This window comes from Pseudonaja textilis, chromosome 3 (assembly GCF_049901715.1).
Source record: "Pseudonaja textilis isolate UNSWEBS1 chromosome 3, rPseTex1.2, whole genome shotgun sequence".
NCBI classification, from domain to species: Eukaryota; Metazoa; Chordata; class Lepidosauria; order Squamata; family Elapidae; genus Pseudonaja; species Pseudonaja textilis.
In genome coordinates this window covers 154,907,079-154,932,673 of record NC_141992.1, presented here as the reverse complement: position 1 = coordinate 154,932,673, position 25,595 = coordinate 154,907,079, and the positions used below count along the sequence as shown (strand labels likewise).

At 35.6% G+C, this 25,595-nt stretch overlaps 1 protein-coding gene across 1 annotated transcript in view; it reads right to left on the bottom strand.

The window, feature by feature from the left end:
* Positions 1 to 660: 660 nt before the first annotated feature.
* The window catches only part of TTC39C (tetratricopeptide repeat domain 39C), a 33,341-nt gene continuing 8,406 nt past the window's right edge, over positions 661 to 25,595 (bottom strand). Inside the window, exons 2-14 of the mRNA XM_087931161.1 lie at positions 21,970 to 22,018; positions 19,227 to 19,355; positions 16,834 to 16,948; positions 12,431 to 12,785; positions 10,701 to 10,869; positions 10,115 to 10,208; positions 9,348 to 9,464; positions 8,284 to 8,393; positions 6,306 to 6,429; positions 5,196 to 5,293; positions 3,146 to 3,250; positions 1,346 to 1,384; positions 661 to 1,079 (exon numbers count right to left, since the gene is read on the bottom strand). Coding sequence (XP_087787287.1) covers positions 990 to 1,079; positions 1,346 to 1,384; positions 3,146 to 3,250; positions 5,196 to 5,293; positions 6,306 to 6,429; positions 8,284 to 8,393; positions 9,348 to 9,464; positions 10,115 to 10,208; positions 10,701 to 10,869; positions 12,431 to 12,785; positions 16,834 to 16,948; positions 19,227 to 19,355; positions 21,970 to 22,018 — 1,594 coding nt within the window. The 3' untranslated portion in view covers positions 661 to 989. The remainder of the gene's footprint in view (positions 1,080 to 1,345; positions 1,385 to 3,145; positions 3,251 to 5,195; positions 5,294 to 6,305; positions 6,430 to 8,283; positions 8,394 to 9,347; positions 9,465 to 10,114; positions 10,209 to 10,700; positions 10,870 to 12,430; positions 12,786 to 16,833; positions 16,949 to 19,226; positions 19,356 to 21,969; positions 22,019 to 25,595) is intronic.

Below are 25,595 nucleotides of genomic sequence, written 5' to 3'. Positions count from 1 at the left end.
TAAAATAATGTGTGACAACTTTAAAAGTCAGAAAATTGAATAAAATTTGACTGTGTTATTTTCTTTTAAGAGTTCTAAAACCAGAAGAAGGGATGCTATAGAATTAAAATGCCAAAAGGCAAGTTTTTCATATTTAACCTACATTTTAGCAACATGAGTGATCCACAAATCCCTTGTTGACAACCAATTATCCACACTACCATTTAAATAAGTATCAAATGTTTAACACAATGCTTAAGGATTTAAAAAATAAACATCTGGCTAAAAAATAAAGCTTCTAAATATATTCTCATAATTTAAAATAAATATGGGAGCAGATTTCATTATTTACATATATCTGAATGACCAAGAAAAGTTCCACGGGCAAGTTTGTTTTGCTGTAAATGCACCAGGCAAATTTCCAGCTCCATATCAGTTGGCTTTTGAATATAATCGTATTGATTTCTATACCATACTGAAACAACTTTATAATATTGTTTCCATGAAAAGGGTTCCTTTCTATAGAAGAATCAATAAACTTTTCAGAAATGGGAAAATAATAGAAATCAAGCCAATATTGATATAGAAAATCAAAGTGTGCTCATTGTTGGTTCAAATTTGTACAACCACAGGCTATAATCTCCAGCTTGACAAAAACAACAAAAAAGACATCTCTAAGCATTGGAACTAAAGGGCTTTAATATTCAAAGGAATTCTCCAGCACCATCCCCTGTCTGTGTGGCTGGGCTTGAACACAATGTCTAGCATCTCCTCATTTAAAAAGGATTTATGCACTAGAAATCACCAGTTGTTTGAGCTTAAGGTCACTTAACCTTTTTGGCTGAGTCCTTAATTGTTGAGATTGTTAACATTTTTCCATCACCAGCTTTGCATTGTTAGGAAAACTTCTCTTGCACCAGAAAGTTTTCTGGAGGAGAGCTGATCTTCCTGACAGTTTTGTTCTTAGAGTGCAAAAGTCAAAAAAGAAAAGATGGGAGCCTTTCTGTTCATCACTGGGGGACCACTTCTCGCAGAGAGGCTAATGCTGCGTGGATGCGAACATGCAACCTGTTCTCAAAATCATACCCTGTGAATTCTTCCTGTAATAGAAAATAAAGGTAAAAATAAAACCCACATCAGTAAAGAGGCACGACAACTTAAAGGGATGTACAAGATATGTAAGTTTACGAAAGTTAAACCAATTTTCTAATTCCCCACAGCATATACAATAGTAAAGACAAAAGAGTATAGGTTGTTTTTCCTTTCACCCTTGTTGATAAGTTTGGTTCATGCAGGCTATACTGCAAGGAAAAAGAGACCCCCAGCATACAGCAAAGAAAATACTTAAAACCATTCTGAAGATTACCTTTGCCTGAAGCAGTAACACTTTACCTCTTGGGACAGACTGTAGGAAGAAGAAAATATCATTTTAGAAATTTCCATGTCATTTTCCAAAAACAGAAAACAAAAATAACAATATAATAGTTAGCTCAAAATAGGAAATAAAAGTATGATAGTAAGATTAATTTGGAAAACACTAACTATAAGAAATCTGACTTGCTCTTTCAGTGAGTAACAGAAAGTAAGCTTAGTGTAGCGGTTAAGGATTTGACTTAGAAACCAGAAGTCTGTGAATTTAGTCTTGTGTTAGGCATAAAAGCCAGTTGGATGACTTTGAGCCAGTCACTCTCTCTCAGCCCAATCCATTTCACAGGGTTATTGTTGCTGGGGGGTGGGGGAGAGGAGGAAGGAAACCTTAAGTTACTTAAAAAAATAATAAAGGTGGATTTAAAAAAAACCTAGTAAATAATAAAAATTATTCAGAACACTTTTTAAAAATACTGGAAATTAATCATTTTCATTGGAACATTAACTACTCCCAGCAAAAAAGATGAATAATCACATAAATGAGCTACTTCAAGGAAGTATTTTAGAAAATATTGGAGATAATTAATTTTTCTGTTTCCTAATGAGTGCAGCTATTTGAAATAAAATGTAGACTGCATTTGTAGTCATAAAAATAAGTTCCAGTTATTTTCTGCTACTTTTTTCTTAAAACCCTTAAAAGAGAAGAGTGTTTCCATGTGGGAATTGTAAGAGAAGAGTCATGCTAGTCTAGGGTAGCCCTTACTCCCACTGGTTCTTCTAATCCCAGGCTGCAATTCTTGCCTTCCTCAACCTCAGCCTTGTTAACTGTATTCCTTTATTCCTCCTAAACATGACAGCAAGGGAAAGAATCCTACCTACATTTGTAGCTGCCAATGCTTACAATAATTTAAAAGTGAGGTAGAATAAGCAAAAGAAAAAAAGGGGGGAGAGAGAGGGCAAAAAGCAACAACCAATCACTCTTATATAAGAAAGGTGAAAATTCCCAAGAAGTCTGTAAGGGGCGAGCATAAGTGCACCATCGTGCCTCCCGTCCCTGTCCTATTGTCCCCATTTAATCGTACTTATTTTCTGTACCCTTACTCATGTTTATACTTATACCTATTACTTTGTAAGCAATTGACAAATCAAATAAACAAACAAACAAATAAAATAAATAAACCTGGGGCACTCCAAGTACAGATAGTCCCTGACTTACAACAGTTCATTTAATGACTGTTCAAAGTTACAATGGCACTGAAAAAAGTTATGTTAAGGCCATTTTTCACACTTATGATTGTTGTAGCATCCCCATGGTCACGTGATTTACATTCGGATGTTTGACAATGCACATTTATAACCATTGCAGTCATGTAATCTCCTTTTGTGACCTTCTGACATGCAAAGTCAATGGGGAAACCAGATTCATTTAACAACCAGGTTACTAATGTAACAACTGTAGTGATTCACTTAACAACTGTGAATTGTGGCAAGAAATGTTGTAAAATGGGGCAAAACTCATTTAACAAATTTTTCACTTAACAATATAAATGTGGGCTCAATTGTAGTTGTAAGTTGAGGACTACTGAATTATACTTCTCAGGGGCTCCAGGCAGCACAGCAGGATTCCGGGAACCACCACAATGTAGTAACACCTGGATGGGCACAAGTTCCCCCATTTCTGAAGTACAGAGACTATCAATCCAGTCAAAGATATCAATTATCATTTCAATTGCAGAAAAAAGAGTTGCAATAAAAATATATTCTCAGATTACCACCCCCACCCCCACACACACATTACCTGAGGGTTTTCTAATAAAAGACAGCCAAGTTCATAGCAAGCATATGGTTGAACATACAGATTGTTCTGGCGGCAGATTTCATCTTTAAGGGCTCTTTGAAAGAACTGTGAAAGAAAAAATATCCCATTATTTCTAAGAACAAAAAGAAGTGTTGCGCTCAACTCAGAAACTTTTATTAGTTCTCAGTCATAAAATCTCTTCATTTGCCAATTATCATTTCAAACTGATAAATGAACCAAATCACAACCAGATGGGGAAATAATTGCTAGTGGCTATGAATAAATAGTAGGTGACAGTGGTAAAACTTGCTGAATAGAAAAGACTTGACATAAACATAATCTCTGCAGTCACTATCAATAAATGTCATTCTTTCTTTAAAAAAAACCCCAAACACTGTTAAAAGTATTTAACAGTTCTCCTGAACTGAAATTTTCCTGGATTTCAAACAATCAATTAAAAACTGACTAAACATGCTATGTTGATCTCATACATTAGGAAACAAATTCAGTGGCCATTAACCTTTGGCTTTATGAAATGCTATTAACTGCAATTGAGTGAGAAAGTATATGTACATAAGAGCGAAAGAGAAATATTATAAATCACCCTAAGTCTCACTAGCATCTCCAGTCTCATTCTGTTTACAATACAACCACCAAATAAATTACAATAAAATCATTTTAAAAACCCTCACATCCCAAATAATAAATGATAATACAGTGCAATCATAAGCTCTTTATCCTGAGTGAAAACAGTTCTCATAAGAATTGTAAAATAATTCAATCAAAACCACAACGTTTGGTGCCAATTTCCTTTCTGGGCAAATTTTATTTGACAAGGTTGGAACCACCAATGATAAACCTCACCAGTGAACCTCAACTAGCCCATATCCTGTATTCAAAGGGGCAAACCACCATCACCACTAGAATGACCAATTTCACCAAGAGAAGGCAGACTTACGCTGCTTGGGAGCCAAGCCATTTACAGCATTAAAGTGAAAGGTCATTGGTGCTTACTGAGCTTGGCCGTTGTCTTGCAGAGTTTCATTACCCAAGCGAGTTAACATCATCAGTGCCAGAGTATGAAAGATTAAAACTAACATTTTAGAAACTTACTGAAAGCCAATGTGTTTGGAAACTAACTGAAAGCTAATGGAATACCTGTAGTACAGATGTTACATGGCCTGGGCAGCTCTCCCGCAAGCAGGTACATTCTACACTAATGCAATTTGAATAACCTTAAAAGATAACGCCATGTGGAATGTATTGCAGTAGTCTGTCCTGATATAGATGAGAGCAGCAGTTATACAACCAGACCTTCTCATTCTACATAGGGCCACAATTAGTTCAACATCTGAAGCTGACAAAGACATACAATTTCTACACAGCCCATCCAGCAATTATCATAAATTTAGGAAGATATCTAAGTCATGGATCTGCTCTTTCAAGGGGATTACTACCTAAAGTTGTCATCAGAGAAAACAGACAGACCAATGATCACTGAATAAACAGTAAATCAGACTTGTTGGGATCCATCTTCAGCCTGTTTCATCCCATCTAGGTTTCTATAGTCTGTAAGCATCAGATCTCTAGCCCAGCCTAGCATGCCGGTAGTGATGCAAAACTGAAAATTGTCAAAATACCGGTGACACAAGTAGAAGACAAGGATGCAATGGAAAACTACAACAAGACTCTGAATGAACTGGAATGGATGAAGGCAAGATCATAAGGAAAACAGAAGGTTTTAAAGAGAAAAATATTTTAGTAATATTGGGATTAGTTAGGAAGAATTTACTGCAAGCAAAACAAAAAAGAGAGAAAGACGAAATGGGGAATAAATGAAGAAACAAAGACAAAAAGTGTAAGAATTCTATGGGTTGGGTTATGATCTGACAGTCTGAATTTGGCCTATAAGGTGAAGGTACTCTATCCTTGGCTCTACATATTCTCATACTAAAATTTTCATTTCATTATTGGTATATTTTCTTGTTAACTGATAATTGTTCTTTTTATATGCTCGAATATACTAGCAAATTTCACTCTATTCTGTTACCTGAACAGCATCTTCGGCATTTCCTAAGCATTTATGTATGGCACCAAGTAGCAAGTTCTTCAAACCAACAACTGCTGAATCCTCAATTTCCTGGCAAGCTTGAGAAGGAGAAAAGGACAGGAATAAATGACAATGATGACAGTATATATTTGACATTGATACTCTTCTTCCACTCCACAACCACCATTTTCTGGATTCAAAATTCTTCAAACAAAGGCAGGCCTATTTAAAAGGCTGCTGAAAAAGCTTTTAATTTAATTTTAATTTAACAACTGCGGTGATTCAATTAACAAATGTGGCAAGAAAAGTCATAGAGTGGGACAAAACTCACTTAACAAATTTCTTTATGATCCATAAACAGGTAGTCCTTGATTTACGACCACCTATACATGGATCATAAAGTGAGGACTGAGGAGAAGAGGCGGAAATTCAGGAAGCAGGCTAAAAGGTAAGAGCTACAGAGTAGGAGGCAGGTGCTATGGTCGGGCGCTACGGTATTTGGAGGGATGGGCAGTGCCACAGCCAATTGCAATGGAATGTGGGTGATCCAGCAGGTGCTGTGGGTGGGTGCTACAGACGTTGGGCAAGCAGCCACTCTAGAGGGAAGAACAGGTAGGCATTATAGAGCATGGAAGAACAGGTGAAAAAGTGGCAGGAGTGGGAGCACCTTGTGACTTCCTGCCAGCTTCCCCAATGACTCTGCTTGTGGGAAGTTGGCAGAGAAGGTTGCAAATGGCAATCACGTAACCATAGGATGCTGCAACATTGTAACTGTGAGTTATTGAGTGCCCAAATTGCGATCACATGACCATGGGGAAATTGCAACAGCTGCAACTTCTAATCCCCTTGTTCAGTGCCATCTTAATTTTGAATGGTTACTGAATGGTCATAACCTGAGGACTATCTATATTGTCAACTTATTTCTTAATATTTTATGCATTAGAATCAATCAGGTCAAGGTACAGGAATAAGATCAGGAAATCAGCTTCTTGTTTCAAAGTGGTACAAACTGCTTACTAGCAGCAATTGAAAAAAGGGACAGTAGAATGTATTTTCTTGTAGAAGAAAGATTGTATGCAAAAGTATGCAGAGTAGAATTTAGATGTATACCTTGGCTCATATGCTGTAGATTGGTGAATGAACAGTTTGGAAGGGCTTTCCATAAGTATAGTACCTCGATAGATGCCAATACACAAAGTTGTTTGGTTGGTTTTTGCTTTCTAAATCTCTCTGCCTGCAAAATAGAACAGGTACTGGTTTTATTTATCAGAAGTGAATGTAACATAATAGAATAACAGAGTTAGTAAGGATCTTGGTCTTCTAGTCCAACTCTTTGCTCAAGCAGGAGACCCTGTACCATTTCAGATAAGTAGTAGCCCAATCTCTTCATAAAAACCTCCCGTGAGGCAGCACCAAAAACTTCCGAAAGCAAACCATTCAACTGATTAATTGTTCTAATTGGCAGAATGTTTTTCCTTATTTCTAGGTTGGTTCTTTCCTTGATTAGTTTCCACCCATTGCTTCTTGTTCTGCTTTCAAGTGCTTTGGAGAATAGTTTGACCCTCTTTTCTTTGTAGCAGCCCCTTAGACATTGGGACACTTCTATCATGCCACCCCTAGTCCTTCCTTTCATTAAACTAGACACACCCAATTCCTGCAACCATTCCTTATATGTTTTAGCCTCCAATCCCCAGAATGTAGAGCCCTAGGACTCAAATTTTCAGGGGTCCAGTCAGTCTAAGATAGGAACTTAAGAGTGCTGTTCCTAATCTTTTTTTTTACACAGTAGTAAAGGTCACAAGAATAGAGACGGCTTTGTGCTGGCCCTGAAACAGATTGATAGAGAGATTGAGAGAATAACAATTCAGCTTTCAATTGTTGTATAAGGAAGGACTGGAACACAGAGCAAGAAGTCTGTTTGATCTCTGACATTCAGTTTGAATTTAGAAGTCTTGGCTCCAAATAATGATTTTTTTGTATTTATTTTTTTGGAGGAGACAATTTTAAATGTACACATAAAAGTACAAACTATCCACATTAACCAAACAGTAATGATCAAATGAATTGGGTTAAAACCAAGAAATATTTTTTAAAGTTATTATTTCCTTAAGTGTAGCTTAAAGTGTTGGGTTTTTTTCCTTTTATGGTTTAAGATATTATCAGTTATTACAAATCATAGCATAAAATCCTCCCAGAAATGCTGAATAAACGTACGTTTTGTCAAAATTCACCATAAGTGGTCCAAATTATTCCTGGATAGATTGCCATCAATTGCCGACTACTGAATGCCAAATGAAATAGCTGCATTGTTTATAATCCTAATTAAACCATCTGGCATATTTTATTCTGAATGACAATTTGGATGAGGTAGAGATGTCTTTCCTCTACAGGAAAAAGAACACTGCAATATTCCACCCAAAACCTCTAGTTACTGCTGTGTGTGTACTGCTTGTATTCCTGCCAAGCGACTCATTCCACCTAGGGCCTTCTCCAGTTCTCAGGCAGGATTGAATAGAAACAATCTGAAATTCCAAGTTCATTATTTTGCTAGAGAAAATAATTCCACAATAATTTCTCTCTTAAAAAAACCCCTTAAGCCAGCACAATCAATTTCCTTCACACTATTATCAGCAACAAGAAGATTCAAAGACAAAGAACAAGAGAACACCTACATTTCCCATAATTCTTGCCTTGGCTGGCACAAGCTAGCACAAAATAGGTATAAGCATCACTTTCCTTTACGGTGCTTTTTGGAGTAATGTATCTAAACACATTGTTAACACAACATGGTTTGTACCCTGCAATCAGATCCCTATATAAAATGTACACTATCCCATCTATTATATCTTTGATGTCACTTAGCAACATTTTATTCCTCCTCCCAAAAAGTAACCTGCTGCAAATAGAGCTGGTTCTCATATCTTAGAGCCTATCATTTTCCAGGGACTTATACTACTGAGGTTTAGCAGCACAATTAGAGCGGATTCTGAGGATCACAAAAAAGAGGAAATTTGAGGTTTAAATGTGGTCCTATGGTTGCAGCTTGCTCACCCATGAACCAATTCAGTCCAATTTACATTCATCTGACCTTTTTGACTGAGAATTGTTCAATTTGGTTGTTTTTTCTTTTGAAAAGCTTCTGGACTTCCTTGAAAACAGTCTGTGCATCGTTCACTTCACCAGTAGCTCCTTGACACACTGTAATAAAAAGCAATTTCTTTCATTAATTTAAAAAAAAGGCCCTGTCCCCTCACTGAGAATCCCACATGCTCATTAAGCACGTAAAATTTTTTATGAATCATTGATTCTTAATTTGTTGGCTTTCCTGTTCCCTTCCTTTCTGAATCATGTCCGCTAAACTGCAAATCTGCAGGCAGATTCAGTGTTGCTTTTTGAATAACAACTAAGATATTTTAAGATCTTATAAAAAAACAAATATAAAGTATACCGAAATATAGGATGTGATGCATTCACTATTTTTTGTGTGAGATAATTGCTATTTGTTGGGTTCCATTTACATGTTTGCTTTTAGTTGCTTTCTACATTTCTACACTCAGGGTCACCTGTTGATTAAGTAGATATAGACTTACCAATAAATGTAAGACCAACGTATGTTCAAAAACTCACTATAAGTGACATGACAGAAATGCATCCAATACAGGTAGTCCTTAATTTACAACTATTTGTTTAGTGACCATTTCAAGTTACAACAGCACTGAAAAAGTGGCCTATAACTGGTCCTCACACTTACCACTGCAACGTCCCCATGATAACATGATCAAAATTTGGGTGCCTGGCAAATGTCATGTATTTTCAACCGTTGCAGCATCCCAGGGTCATATGATTGACATTTGTGACCTTCCCATCTGGCTTCTGACAAGCAAAGCCAATGGGAGAAGCTGGATTCATCTAACAACTGCATAATTCACTTAACATCTACAGTACTTTGCTTAACAACCATGGCAAAAAAGGTTGCTTAGCAATGGGAATTCTGGTCCCAATTGCACAGTCATAAATCAAGGACTGCCTGTGTGTTTTTCACATTGTTGTATTTATTTATATGAATAATTTTCTTCATAAAATATGATGATACCAAAGAACAAACACTATATTATTTCCACCCCAATTGCACATACTTCTGAATCATATAACAATACTTCCCTGCTGTTAGGTAGGCATAATAACACTGGGACCATCTTGATTCATTTTTAAGACGTTCAAATGATTCGAAAGCATCCTTGAAGTTCATTTCTATCATGCTACACCAGCCTAAAAGGGACAATCAAAATTGTTGAACACAGAAATTATGTATGTCCTATATATTATTCATAACAAAAGAAGGTAACTTCTAAAATAGCAAAATACACCCTGCGATCTGGCTCCCAGTAAGCTTCTGAATGCAATTCAAAGTGCTAGGTATTACCTATAAAGCCCTATGTAGCACAAGAGTGAGTTTCTTGAGGGACCAACAGAAATGGAGTGCTTGAAGTTCCTTTTTAAAAATATTATCATCTTATGAGACCCTGAAAGTCTGCCTTTTCTACAGTTGTCCCTGTTCTCTGCAACAACCCCTCCCGCCACAAATACCACAGCCCCCAAATCTTCTTGCCTTGAGGAAAATCATTGGAATTTGGCTCTTTCCCTAGGCATTAATGGTTAGTTGAGTGTGACATGTAGTCATTTTCTTGTTTGCCTGGTTGCCATTTTATATTTATATGCTGTCTGTTGTTATATTGGGTTTTGTTTTGCTTCCTTTTGATCCATTGTATGTTTATTCTATATGTCATCCAGAGTCACAGTGTTTGAACTGGGCAGCCCTATACATTTTGAAATCAAATAAATATGTATCTGCTGGAGACTGAATCATTCAGATACTTATTATATGTACACAGAAAGGAAACCTTAATGTTAGCATATACCAATTTCATAGAGGCAGACATGCTGAATCTCTCTCTGATCAGTTGCAAGTTCCAAAGCAGTATTGAAGGAGGTCAAGGCACTGTTGATTTGACACTAAAAAGAGAAGAAAAACTGCAATCAAAATGTGAAGGTACAGAAGTATCAACTTTACAAATGTTCGTTCAAATCATGCTACAACAGTATAAAAGAAAGTTAATTGCAATGATCATCTCGTGAAATGCTTGTAAGAATTACAAAATGTGGACTAATTATTGAAATCAATGTAAAATTCAGCACTCCGGTCTTCTACTTCCTTGAGCTCATGTCCTCCAAAACTGTCAGTTCATATGTGGTAGTGACAGAAAAAGCAAATTCTCACACTATTCTAAAAGATCTATCATAAATTACCCCCTTCTGCAGGCCCACATTCAACTCTGAGTCAAAGAACTTGAATAACAGGGACTCAAGACCTGCCACAATATTACCATACAATGTCATAGCACTTCCACTAGTAGTAGCATAGTTTTACTGCCAGATTCTTTTTTTTAACTACTATATCCATCATAGAAGAATCTAAAGAACTACCAAGGTCAAAGCCTGCAGTACCTCTAAACGCTGTATTCTGCCTTTGAAAAACATAAAGAGAGATGAGTTTGGATAAGCAGCTTCTTTTTTCTGAAGAATCTCTTCAGCCTCTTGCAATCCTGCTTTGGTATCACTGCCATCCAAAGCAAAGAAGGGGCGAACCACTGTGTGGTACCACAGCAAGGCTAACCTAAAAGTATAAGGAGATATTGATATTAGCTAGTTCCATACTTTGGAAATTCAGAAGCATCAAAGAATATACAGTAATATGGAATAGTCATTAAACAAATCCAAATAGTCCATTAAACAAATTGCTTTTTAAAACTTCAGCAACTTAGACTGAGTTGAGTGCATGCACACGGTATTATCTACTGTTCCCAATCACTCTCTGAAAGAAGCAAGTATTCACATCTCTCTTTGGAACATGCTTGCAAGTAAATTACATGAATGGATATAATAAAAACTTCCACACCTATTTTGTGTGAAGCAGTCTAGAATTTGATTGCGTTATGGCAGGCATGAAGAATATGTGGCCTTAGGATCCCATTTAGCACCTGAAACACTACTGGTGTCTTCCTATGTCACCCCTAAAAGGTGGCATAGTTTCCATAATGTTTACACAGAAACTAAATGAAAACTGTACTAAATGAGAGTCATATTCAGATATTCCTTTTCTATCTATATAAAAATGGTATCATTCACTTTACAGCATTGCCTTTTGTAACACAGATTTTGTCTCTCAAATAGCTAAATGGAGTGTCCTGTCACTAAATTATTACTTTACCAGAGATGTTTTATTAAAGCATTAAAAAATTAAGTTAGCTTTTACTCAACAGAAGTGGCATGAAAGAGCCATTCTTCAATTTCTGAATCTGAATCTGATAGTAGAAGAGATATGGAATTCCCTAGAAAATGCCACCGAGCATACCAATTATATAATCAAATTATAAATCAGCTTTCTAAACATAAACAAATTAATACCCAATAATTTTATTACTTCAGACATCAGAAATACTGCCACCATTGCCAACAAAAAATTAAAGGTTCTCACAAGAGGAAATAATATGCCTAGTTTAATTATATTTCTTCTGTTAGTTAGGGCAATCACCTAGGAGTTATCCAGATTGTTGAAGCACAGAACTAGAACCCTATGGTAACTTAAAAACAATGCGGACCATTTCAAGGAATTTCAGATCCAGATCCAGGATAACCTTGAACTTGCAGAATCTGTTAAAGAGGCTCCTTCATTGAGTGATGACATTAAGTTGAGAAGAAAGGCTATATCTAACAAAGATGTGTGTGGAAAAGTAACCTTTTCATTGAAATGGAGCCCAGATACAAAGGCTCCTTTTCAGCCAAAGAACAGAAGAGTGCCAACGCAAGTACTTACATTTTTAAAATAGCATTCTACTACTGATTTACACAGAAGCATACAACTACAGAAAAATTAGCTCTTAGGAAATATTTTAAACGACAAAGACTTTAAGAATGGTTTAAGTGGAATTTGTTCTGAGTGCAACAATTTGCACTGAGTAAAAATAATTTAAGGACACAGTAAGGTTCTTTTCTTAAAGGCCCAATTCTATAATTTAAAGCATATCAAAACACAACTCCTAATCTCGCTAGGTGATGTTTCCATTATATATTTTTTTAAAAAGACAAGACAATGTTGCTACCTTACATTGGCTTGAAGTTTACTTACTTACTTCAGTTCTAAGCTATTACCAAAGCATTGCAATATAGCTACTCACGTAGCTAAAGGGGCCTTCATGTCCTTACTTTCACTTGCATACATCAATGAAGAAAGCCCCTGCAGGCGGTCTCCAGGAAAGCCCAGCAGATTGATGATTTTGAGCAGGTTTGGGGGCACCATGGATATGCAAAGATGAAAAAGTCCATATCCAAAGCTAACAGCACCTTTCAGTCTGTTAAGTGAATCCTCTGTAACACCTTCTGCAGCAATATGATTATCATTTGTAGCATCAGAAGTCAAAGATTCCTGAGTTATCTTCTTCTGATATAATTCCTGAAGTGTATTAATGTCTGAATAGCACTTATTGTAGATTTTCCAAGCTTTTCTAAGGATCCACCCACCTTTTATATAAGCTGAGGGGAACAAAAATATATAAAGAGATAAAAAGAGTTTAGTCAGAGAAAGGATTTTCTAGGTTAAGAAATTAAAAAATTATGTCTCATCCAGATGTCCACATCCGTATGCCCTCCAGATTTGTGAACTATAATTCCTATTTTCTCCTAGTCAATATGTGAGGAAGAAGTAATTATGTGTAGAAAGATTGCTATAATTATTTTGAAATATTAACAAACTGTTATAACTAAATACAGATAACTGTCAACTTACAACAGTTCATTTAGTAACCATTTGAAGTTACAACAGCACTGAAAAAAGTGACTTATTTTCACACTTATGACTATTGCTGCATCCCCATGGTCACATGATTTACATTCAAATGCTTGACAATTAGTTTATATTTATGATGGTTGCAGTGTCCCAGGGTCATGTGATTACTTTTGAAAACCTTCTGACGAGCAATATCAATGGGGAAGCCAGAGTCACTTAACAACCATGTTACTAATTTAACAATTGCAGTGATTCACTTAATAAGAGTGGCAATAAAGGTCGTAAAATGGGACAAACTCGCTTAACAAATTTCTCACTTCACAACATAGATTCTGTGCTCTGTTGTGGTTGTAAGTCAAGGACTACCTGTACAACTCAACACAGTCAGCAGTAAATCATAATAATTTGAGCACTGCGTATTTTTAATTTTCAGATTTTGTGATAGGATTCAGCGAAAGCTTTGAAGTTATAAAGAAGAAAATCACTTTCTAATTGAGTGAGTTGTATGTACCCAATCATAAGGTTAAAGAACTAAGAAAACATAGTGTTCAATTTAATGTAGCACAAACAAAATTGTCATATCCCGATTTATTATTATCCCTGTAACACAGGGATGAAGATATTTAAACATCAAACATGTAACAGCAAAGACATGGAGGAAACTCTAACTCTTTTCATCATATGTAGTAATCATCTGAATTTTTATAGCCCAGATCAGGGAAAATTTATTTTAATCTAAAGGATTAATGCAGCAAGACCCTCCAACAAATAGAAAATCAAGCTGTCTATTGCAATAACACATTTGTTCCAGAAGCATGATTCAGCTTTAACAGGAAGCTAAAATTACTGCAAGACTGTGCCGTTCAGTTTCTTTCTGCTGCATAGCATATTTGGGTCTCATGTGGTTCACCACAAGGTAAGCATTTGTACAATAAGTGTTCAGCAATGCTTCAGTAACCATGGAGAAATGAACAAAAGTCCTACCCCTTTCACCTTGGATGGTGCAATCATAAGTAAAGTAGGAAATACGAGGAACTTTTCATAAAAACTTTACATAGCTAAAATCTTTAAATGGTTTTGCTGTTTTTTAGCCAGAATACCTTTCTGTTAAACATCATTACTTAATTATACTTAATTACTTAAAGTACTGTATCTGTTAGGTCCTAAAAGATACAGTACTTCAGTACACTTTTCAGTATACTTTTGTCTGAAGTGGTGTAGGGTTTCCTGCTTAAGTAGGGAGTTGGACTAGAAGACCACCAAGGGCCCTTCCAACTCTGTTATTCTATTCTATTCTTTATATATTTCCATATATACTTCTAGGCTATTATACATAGATGTTTTTGTACTTAAGAAAATAATCAGTAAAGCACCAGTTTTGCTTAGAATGTATTACTGTTATGCATCAACTGATTAATTAAAATATTTTGCCAGTATTAATAGAAACTAGTAACCATATGCCAAATGACTTGAAATTGTATTTAAAACATTTAATGTGTTTTAGAATTGTATTTAACCATGTAGAAAGGAAGCTATGCTCAAAGGAGAATAATAATAGAATCTTTAACAATAGAAATCGTGTTATCAAAAAGATACTAGAATTAAAACTGAAATTATTAATTTAATTAATAACAAAGCATAGGACTCCCTTCTCATAACACAGAATGCAAATGACAGAACTTCCAACCACATGCTCCACCCAAACACCCACAGAGGCCTCAGCTTATTTCAAGTCTATGCAGGTTGTCCTTGATTTATGACCACAATTGGGCACAAAATTTTGGCTTAAGTCATTGTGGTCATTAAGTGAGGTGCCCATGGCCCCGCTTCACTCAATGATGGCAATCCCTCTTCCCGATTGCAGTCGCTCAGTAGACAGAGTGAAAGAGTTGCCTGCTGAAAGAACACAGGCAGCTCTCCTCCAAGTATAGAAGGGAATCCCTGCACTGAGCTGGAGAAAAGAAGTTTGGATCCCCAAGATCTGAGTTTTCTTTCTCTGGCCCACTGAAGGCCTCCCCCTCCCTCCATGTGCAGAAGGGAACCGCTATGCAAGTGTCCTGTGCTAAAAGAGCCATGGTGGCTGAGTGGTTAGAATGCCGTATTGCAGGCTAACTCAGCTGACTATCAGCAGTTCGATTCCCACTGGCTCAAGGTTGACTCAGCCTTCCATCCTTCCAAGGTTGGTAAAATGAGGACCGAGAGCGTTAGGGGCAATATGCTAACTCTGGAAACCACTTAGAGAAGGCTATAAAGCACTGTAAAGCGGTATATAAGTCTATGTGTCATTGCTATTGCTAAAAACCCTTTTGGCTTTCATCATGGAGTCTTTCAGTCAGTGTCTTTGAGAGTGAAAGGGCTGCTTGGTGGAGGGACTCCACCCCACATGGGGCAAAATCAATCTGGCAGACAGCCTTTCAGATTCACAAACAGACTGGATGAAAAAGGTCAATTCCAAAATGGGTCATAATTGATCTTTTTCAACCAGCTCCCAGGCAGTTCAACCAGTCCTGTGGCAGTTGCTTGTGACCTTCCCTGCCAGCTTCCCTGTTGACTTTCTGAGGAAGCCAGCAGGGAAAATTGCAAATGGCAAACACATAATCATGGGAGGGCAGGAAGGCTGGGAGAGTGGCAACCTTTTGTAAGTGTGAAAGGGTTGCTAAGAGCTTAGCAATTACATGACTGTGGGGGTTCTGCAATGGACATAACTCCAGGCATCCATCATAAGACCTTCTGTTCAATGCCATCATAATTTCAAACAGTCTTTCAACAAATGGTTAATAAATACTCTCATACTCTGCACAAAGCAGAGGAAATTATATCAAAATAATCCATATATTATACAAAGGTAAACTGGAAATATAATTACAAATAAACTGTGTTCTACTTGTATAACTATAAAAATTAGGAATTTGGGGTTTTTTTAAACAAATTTTATTAGATATAAACATAAAAAACATGGTGTCTCTTCTTTGACATACATTTCTGTCCAATCTTTTTACAATAAGAAATAACGAAAGAAGTTGATGCATTTATATACACGTATACATTTTTGTGTATCATTTTTCCAATTATCTTTTATTCCTTTTGATCACTTCTCTAATTATTTTAAATCTATGAATACCCTTTCATGTCTTTCCATTTATAAAATTTGTTCATATTTTATAATATTCTAATTCATCTCCCTCCTTCAATTCGAGAGTTAGTCTATCCAATTCGGCACAATGTAATATTTTCCTAATCAAGGCATCTTGCTTTCCAGTTTTGGGTGAATGTTATTCTTGCTGCAGCAATTATGTGTATAATATAATAAGTATCAACTATGTTTACACTCCCCACCATTATTCCTAAAAATTAGGCATTTGCTTATGTATGTAGGATATACATAAAGATTAGAAGCTACCTAGCATTTAAAAAAACAGGTAATGTAGTTGCCAGGAATTAAAATTCACAAAAAAAAGACAGAAAGTAACAAGCATGATGATAAATTATGTGAATTTTTTTCCCCTTTGATGAATGGTAAGACTTTTTTGAGATACAGCAAGACTTGATACCTAGCATCAACAACAAAAAACTATGGCAAAGGCATACCTTTGCCGTAGTTACATTTGTTACATTCATAGTTACATTTGTTACATTTGACTTTGATTAGATATATTTATAATATATGTTAGATCTTAAACTGATGGCATTCATAACATATAAAAGTTTTTGTACTGTATGCTATGAAACCAACCATTTAAGTAATCCTGGTTTTAGATTATAAATATTATAAAAAAAATAGATGTCACAGCTTACCAGATAATTCTTGCTTTACAAAAGACAGCACAGCAAGGTACACTTGACAGTCTGCCACAATGATTTGCCTCTGCAATCGATCTATCATGGATGGGGCAGACTTCCTTCCATCAACCTATTTGAAAATAATAAAGAGCAGAACCATCATATTAATAAGATATGCATAAAACATACTATTCCTGTGATGGTGAACCTATGGCACACGTGCCACAGGTGGCACGTGAAGCCATTTGTGCGGGCATGTGAGCCCCAGCCAAACTTACCTGCATTGTGCATGCACGTGCCTCCAGGCTGATTTTTGGCCCATTTGAGGCCATTTTCGCCTCCCAGAGGCTCAAGGGAAGCCTCTGCAGCCTTGGGAGGCCGAAAAACAGACCCATTTCGGCACTTCCAGTATTTCCGGAAATACAGCACATGCAATTTTCTGCATGGGAACCCAAAAAGGTTAGCCACCACTGGACTATTCTAAGAATGGAACATTCTGGGTCACACCAGTTACAGCCATACAGCCTGCGGGAGGAAGGGAGGGAGAGGGAGGGAGGGAGAGGAGGGAGGGAGAGAGGGAGATCTGGCACTTTTCTGGAGGTTAATACTCTGAACCAGAAATGCTTTATATTTTTTCCATGTCATCCAGCTGTGAAAAACATAGTGTTATAGAATGGTAGGTTTCCATCTCCCAAATATTAATTATTTAAAATTTAGTCAAGGTAGGTATGGTGAATTGACTTGTAATAAATTCTATTCAAAATAAAAAATGCAAATAGAAATTAAACAGACCTGTATTTCCTAAAACTTTTTAAAATGTGCTTAAAAACCACTGAAGTTTTAAAGTTTATATTTTAAAACCACTGTAATGTTCATTTTATTCAGACATCTTGGCTGTAGCAAGAAATATAATATTATATTTTCACAATATATAATACAATAAGTTTTCATCAGTATAATATTCAGATTCTATGACTAATTTTAAACATATATCCAAGTTATATCAAAAGTATTTAAAATTATAATTAGAGGATTGACTATGTGAACTTTGTAAGTTAATATTTGTTATTGTCTTTCATCAACCTGCCCACTCCCAACAATCTCAACAATGCGATTGCTTAACATGGAATTCTACTGTTCACCAAGTAGATTGACTCTCTTCTCCCTATTCTTTTACAGCAAGTATCCTATGGAGAATACATCAGAAAATGGATACAAAGACCAGCTCCACATAATCCTTTAGAAATGATATAGAATAGTGACACTAAACAAAGGCCTCAGATTCTATGCACTCAACATTAATAATGCAGTATGTTCTCAAAGGAAGCCAAAATTTAAATTATTTATAGACTATGAAGTTTATTACACCTAATTCCACTGAACTAGGAAATATATGTAGCATGAATATGACAGTTTAATAGGAATACTAGTTAAAATTTATTCTTACAATTCCATTGAAGGTAGATGCTGTTATATTTACATGATGGGGGCAAATTAAGTAAAGGTCAACTGTAGTTATGTAATAACCTAAATTGTTAGTTAAAGGAATAAAGTAAATTTGTGGCTCTTGGTTTTATTTTTAAGTGTTAGCAAGACAAAGCTCCAAAGGCAAGCAAAAACATAAACAACTAAATCATAATGCTACAAATATTTCTATTATCCTAGGTATAAAAGTATTAGTAAAATGAATTCTGAAGGCTAGATGGTAACTGTGGACAGATGGTGATTGGACAACAGCTGCAGTTTACATCGTACTTAAAAAGTGGAAACAGAGGGGAAAGAGGAGATTCGATTAAAGAACTAGGCAAACATTATGATGAAAAACTTGTTTTTCTTCATTGTTAGGTAGGATTCTAGGAGGGATTTTAATCTTTTGAAGGAAACTTTGAAGTATTGAAGAATAACATAATTAATGTTTAGCAGATAGACAAGAACAAGAAATAAAACTAGAAACAGGCACAATTTTTTACAGAGAAAAAGGGACACTTCTTTACTTGCAGATCACCAAGAAAGGTATGACTAATCCTGCTATGGAAAAGAAAAAAATTATATACAAAACATACCCAAGATTATAATTTGTTTAGGCCACCAGAAGACAATACACTGTCTATAACTTATAAGAGCTAATTTTAGCTGGGATTATTTTCTTTATATATAATGGTATAAAGGCCAATTTTCAGAGAAATGCCTATTTGAACACCCATTTGTCAGGTACTCTGGAAATAGGAATAATAGGAGATAATGATGCCTGAGTTCATAAAAGTATGTCAAAATTTCAAAAGCAACAAAACTGAATATGATATTATTGCATATTACATGCTATGGAGTCCCATAGGACAGGCATATATAAAACAGTAATGTATTGGCACAGGACTCATTCATCTAGGTATTGGCAATGTTTCACTTACATTCTTCTTAATTTTATTTTTTATTGTTTCTATGACTCCTGCTTCTTCACTCTCACATAACTTTTCGGTAGCTTTTAAATCGTCACATGCCAGCTGCATTTTCTCTTCTTCAAATGTCATCATGGCATTCTGTTAAAACATAAAAAGACTACTGAACCTGAAAGTGCCAAACTAATCTAAACGTATTTACTACTTTACAAACTAATGATATATTGTTCTTTTAGAAGCTTTTTGAAGCAACTTCATTAACTAAGATATAATTATATATAAGAACTCCTTCATTTATAAGCAACTGTCAGGGAAGTTGAGAACTTAATTCAAAAATTATTTTTGTGGCCTTTTAAAAACTAACAAATTATCATATAATGAATCTGATACACTACAGAGTATTATCACATTATGCAGCAATAAACCTTAAATTAATCTTTAAGTTTCACAAGGCACCTTTCTGAAGAAAACCAGCACAATTATCTTTTTGCAAAATCAAAAAAACAAAAAACAAAAACCAGGCTATACTTACAGCTGTAAATTGCCTACAATGCTAGAAGGATGAAATCTTCTTATACCATTAAACAAGAAATCAATGTAATTTCTAAGATATCAGGTAATACTCCTTCATAATCATGATTCCTCAAATGTGTCTGCATATACACTGTGTGTGTGTGTGTGTGTGTGTGTGTGTATTAATGACAATTTATTTTAAACTCTGTTTAGCTGCTTAGATTTAGGCAATTCTGAATTACAATTTTCAACAGAGCATTTGTACTCCCTAAAAATCAGTACTTTGATATAAGTTTTTGCCTTTTTACATATGTAATAAAATAAATAATTTTTGGTAATGTAAATCTATTTCTCACCTCACTCCACAAATATTAAAGGTGAAACTTTATTAAAATTGAAAACAATGAAAAGGAATAATTAGCAATCAACTTGATAAGATTGTTAGAAGATTATCAGGTCGTTAGAAGATTTTGTACAGAGGTGGCCTAAAACTGTTGTATTATAGTAACTAAAATATAACTAAGATACATAAATTTTCTTCTAGTTACTGTTATTGTCACAAATTATATATAAATTCTCTAACGGAAAACAAAACCTATATGTATTTAAAGAATTCTATGCCTTACAACCAAATTAAAGATATGCAGAAATGCCTTACTTAAATTAATTTAATCTCCACTTTGGCACAATACATTTTCCTCTTTTTTTTAAATAGAAGATCTCAATTACACTGGAACATAAACTACTGCAGCTATATTTAGAACAGAAGAAGCTTTGCAAGATATAATGTTGCTATATTGGATTGTTATATTCACTTAAAATCCCACTTAGGTAAACAATCCATTTAAATAAAGGAGGAAAAATATATTTCCAATATCTTTACAAAAGACAAGAATATATTCAAACAAAACTGTCTTCAATTTTAGATTTATAAAAGCACTTGTACATCAACTATTTACAAGAGAGGTTATCACACAAAGATATTTCCTGTATTTTTGGCAGGATTTCTTAACATATAACGCCAATAAAGAATGGAAGTAGAGATGTAATATTCATATACTTGGCCTAAAAGCACCACAACACCCTTTCTTTTCATAGATAGTGAAGCAACTATTTTACATTACAATCTTTCATTAAGTTTCTTATGAGCTCATGTAAACAGGATACTTGTTTATCAGCATCATAATAGATGGCTCACACCTATTATAGAAATTACTGAATGGTAAATTCCAAACAAACTTAATTTAAGCTTTATGCAATGTATGAATCCAGCCATAGTGACAGATTAGAATGGAATACTGAAACATAATATAATTTTGCTAGGTTTTGGTGACATAACCTAGCAAAATATAATTTAGTGTTACATATGAAACAGATCACAATAAGCACTTGGATTTATATACTGCTTCACAGTACTTTACAGCCCTCTCTAAGTAGTTCACAAAGTCAGCGTATTGCCCCGAAACAATCTAGGTCATTTTACCAACCTTGGAAGGATGGAAGACTGAGTCAACCTTGAGCCGGTGAAAATCAAACTGCCAAACTGCTGGCACTTGGCAGTCAGCAGAATTAGCCTGCAGTACTACCTTCTAACCACTATGCCACCACAATGCCATGTCTTGTTCAACAACGATTAAAGAACTGGCTTTCTTTTGTGCACACACACAGATAGTGAACAGTACATGTGCACATGTGAAGGGATAGTCCCTTATTCTGCAATCTATATGCCTTTTGATTGAAAAATGTTTAAGAATATAGTAAAACTAAGACAAGTATTTTAGTTATATTCCTCAGCCTGGCAGAGAAGAGGGATCAAGGGTGCAGTTAACCTGGAGTCAATGCGCAACTGCAAAAGGGCTAGGACCTATGCTTCCTAGGTTCTTTGCAGCTTATCTATTATTCCCAAGAGTAAGCTGCCAGACTGGAGAGATTCCTGTATTATACGCAGAAAGTAATAAAGTAGTTAGCTCAGACACTGCACTTGTGGGTCTGGTTGTTCACATATGACAATTCCCCAGAAGAGTAAATGAAATGCATAATGAACCATACCAAAACTCTTACACTTATCATTTTATTCTACTTCATTGATATAGCATTTGGATCATGGTGACAAATGTGTATCGTTTTCTCCAAACAACTTTTTACTAAATCTACAATTTCAAAATTATTGATAATTTTCAAAATCAGTGATACAACAAAGGAATGCCATGCAATAACAACATATGTATTTCGACTCACTTACCAAAAAGCTGACAAAGCTGGCTCCAAAACTCATTAAAGGACTATGGTTTCTGTTGAAAGGAAAGAAAAATACAGTTAATACATATTAAAAAAAATCTTCCTTCAGAATTTACACAATGTTCAATTTAATTTCAATCATGAATATTCCCCAAATTTCCCATTTTAAACAGGAAGGTGTTATTTTGGATGTCAAGTGGGCTATTTCAACAATTTTGGAAGTGTTTTACACCTAACACAAGCCTGTTCTTGATACAAAACAGTTTATTTTGATTTTGCAACTATTCCAAAATGCTTAAAACATCTTGTGACATGCTTAAAAACTATTTTCCCTTGAAATGAAAAAAGTTATGATGACTTGCACTTGAACCTAGCCAATGTCTGTTGCTAGAGTTGCACAATCAATTGCAGGCCCTGCCCCAGAGTGTTAGCATTCTGAAAATGATTTTTTTTCTTTACCCCAGTTTCAGGCTTAAAGAGAAGAGAAACTGGCTTCTCCAGAGAAGAATTCAACGGTGGTCCCCAAAGAGAAATTGCATGTGCTGGTGATAGTGACTCACCACTGAGAGGAACAGATCTGCAGAACAGACATGGTATCAAGAGAAGTATGTTGCCTTCCACATGCAAAAATATGGGATGCAACAAGAAAGACTGTATCCAAACTGACTGCTATCTTAGAAGTTTTGTGTTGAAATAATACTGCCAGAATGAGTATGGAAAGAAATAGAACAAGGAAGAACTAGGAATGAAACCAAAGTATTTGAAAGACAAATTTTGTTTTCATCCATACTTGTAAGTGAAAGTCATGTCCCAAGGAAGAAACAGAGGATTCTGGAGGACAACCATTGGCTCAAGCACTGGTGTGCCAAGAGATGGGCTGGATCTCATAGATTGGGAAGAATGTATTTCAGCTAAGGCAGGCTTAAAACTAAACATGGGAAATGTTATTATTATTCAAAGCAATAAACTTAACAATGAAGAAGAATACAGCACTCAAGAATACATCAGGAGATGCAAGAATAGTAGTACCAAAGGACTCCGATACCTGTACACTAATGCTCAGAAACAGAATTTTAAGTCCTAATACTGAAGACAAGGCAAATATGAAATTGTTGGTATTGCTGATACCTGGTGGATATAGCTCAAGTCAAGTACAGTATTGGAATATAATACTTAAATGATATAATTTGTTCACATTAAACCAAAGTGGAGGAGGTTGTGTTATATATAAATGACTACACTTATATGGACATATGGATCAATGGCAAAAATCCAGCCTAGTATAAAATTCTGAGAAATGAAATAATTAAGGCCCAGCACAAACAATACCAAACAGAAAGAAAAATAGGAGAATGCTGATGTGAATGGTGTGGCTGTTTAAAGAGCTTTGTGATGAACCAATAAACAAAAAGTACAAGTTTAACATAAGGAAGAAGGGCATATTCAAAAAAGAGTATCAGGAAAAATTCAAATCTGTAAGGATGAAGGCTAACACTCAGCAGGAACAGAGACTCACAACAAATGCAAAAAAAATTGCAAAAAAGTGGTTCTTTGGATATATACAGAATTGCCAGTCTGCTGGTTGGAGAGCATTGCAAGGTGATGTCAGACAGCAAGGAGAAGGCTGAACTTCTAAATTCCTATTGTGCATTTTTTTCCTCCAGATCATGGGAAGTGGTAGTTCCTTCTAGAGGATGTATGGCAAACTAAAGACAATAACTGGGCCAAAGGATAAGAAAAAGATATGAGATCTCCCACATGCGTTCCAGATGAATGCTCCTTGTGAAACTACAAAGCATAGCTTTTGATCTTAGACATGTTTCACATCTTTTAATGTTTTTGTAAAATTTCTTCAAAAGCCTATCAAAGAAATTTTACATAAATTTTGATAATCTAACATTTAATAACATCCATATTTATATAACTTGAACTATCAGCATCAACAAAATCACCACTAGTCAATTGCAAAAGGCAGTTTTGCTCGAACAGCTTACATCAGGGGTGGGATTCTACCAGTTCGCACCTATTCGCTAGAACCAGTTAACATTCTAAGCAGTTCGAAAAACCGGTTGTTAGAAGAAATTACTGGCCTAATCCTGTAAGGAAGGCAGGAAGGAAATATTCTGGTGTTGCTTACAGAAACTGCCTCTCTGTTAACCCTTACTGCATTCTTGGCAGGACTGGACTTCCTGTCTCAGGAACTTCTCTGGAGTTTTTTCCCCCTCCTTTGCTGGTACTTTGCTTGTGTGGAGTGACCATTCAAAGTTACAATGACACTGAAAAAAGTGTCTTATGACCATTTTTCACACTTATGACTATTACAGCATCCGCATAGTCATGGAGGCCAGGCGAGAAGATGTGTGCCTCGATGTGAGTGATACTGAGTTGGCCATGCCCAGCCAATAACATGACCACCAAGCCACGCCCACCCAGTCACATGACCACCACGCCATGCCCACCAACTAAGCCACACCCACAGAACCCGTTGTTAAAAAAATTGAATCCCACCCCTGTCTTACATCCTGCAACAATACAGTTAAGACCATCCAATATCTACACACACATAAAAAAGACCATCCAATATCCACATGTGCCTAATCTACGTCCTTGGGTAGGACTTTATAGGTGGGAAAAAAATGTCAGATCAGTCAGAACATCTGGTTAACTATGCAATGAACCATAAGAACATTCAATTTAATGAAAGCTAAATCAGAAACAAATTGGCATATTGTTATATATATATATATATTTAGCAATGTATGTGGAAAAACTGGTTCCAAAGATTGCCTCACGACTATTTAATAGTATCTCAGGAAGTAGAAGTAAAGGGCATACATTCTGCAAAATCTGTGAGAGATCAAGGCCCTGATCATCGCAAATAAAACAGCCATCCAAATGTCAGATTTTCATTATAAGATCTTTGCAATGTATCAGAGGTTAATAAACTTTGTAAGTAGCTTTCTGCTGCTAAGCATCCAATGCTGTTCACTCAGTTCATTTAACTCTGTGGGCTTTTATGTGAAATAGTTAAAATGCAACGTTCATCTCAATGGATTTTAAAGGTTCATGATTGGCCACTTACAAATCTTTTAAAGTTTGCCCCTTCTACCCTTCTAATCTGTAATTAAATCAGAAAACTATATTTTGTGCCTTTGTTATATCCAGAGGTTTGCTAATGAACAAATAAAATTTAAGGATTCAATGAAATATTTTAATTAAACAGTAGATGAAATTCTACCACTTCCATGGTATTACAAAATTTGTTCCCCTTTTGGAATAGGACATACAATAAATCAATCTAGACTAGCATCACATATATATCTGCTACCAGTTGATTCTCCCAACCATTTTTATCCCTGTTACCTGTCTTCTTGGAGAATAGGTTAAATTTTATTTTTATATATTTATTTGATTTATTTGATTTGTCAATCGCTTACAAAACAATAGGTATAAGTATAAAACATGAGTAAGAATACAGAAAATAGTCATGATTAAATTGGGACAATAGGACAGGGACAGGAGGCTCGATGGTGCATTTATGTACGCCCCTTACAGACCTCTTAGGAATGGAGTGAGGTCAATAGTGGATAAATTGAGATTAAAGGAGTGGGGGGTTTGGGGATGTAACTA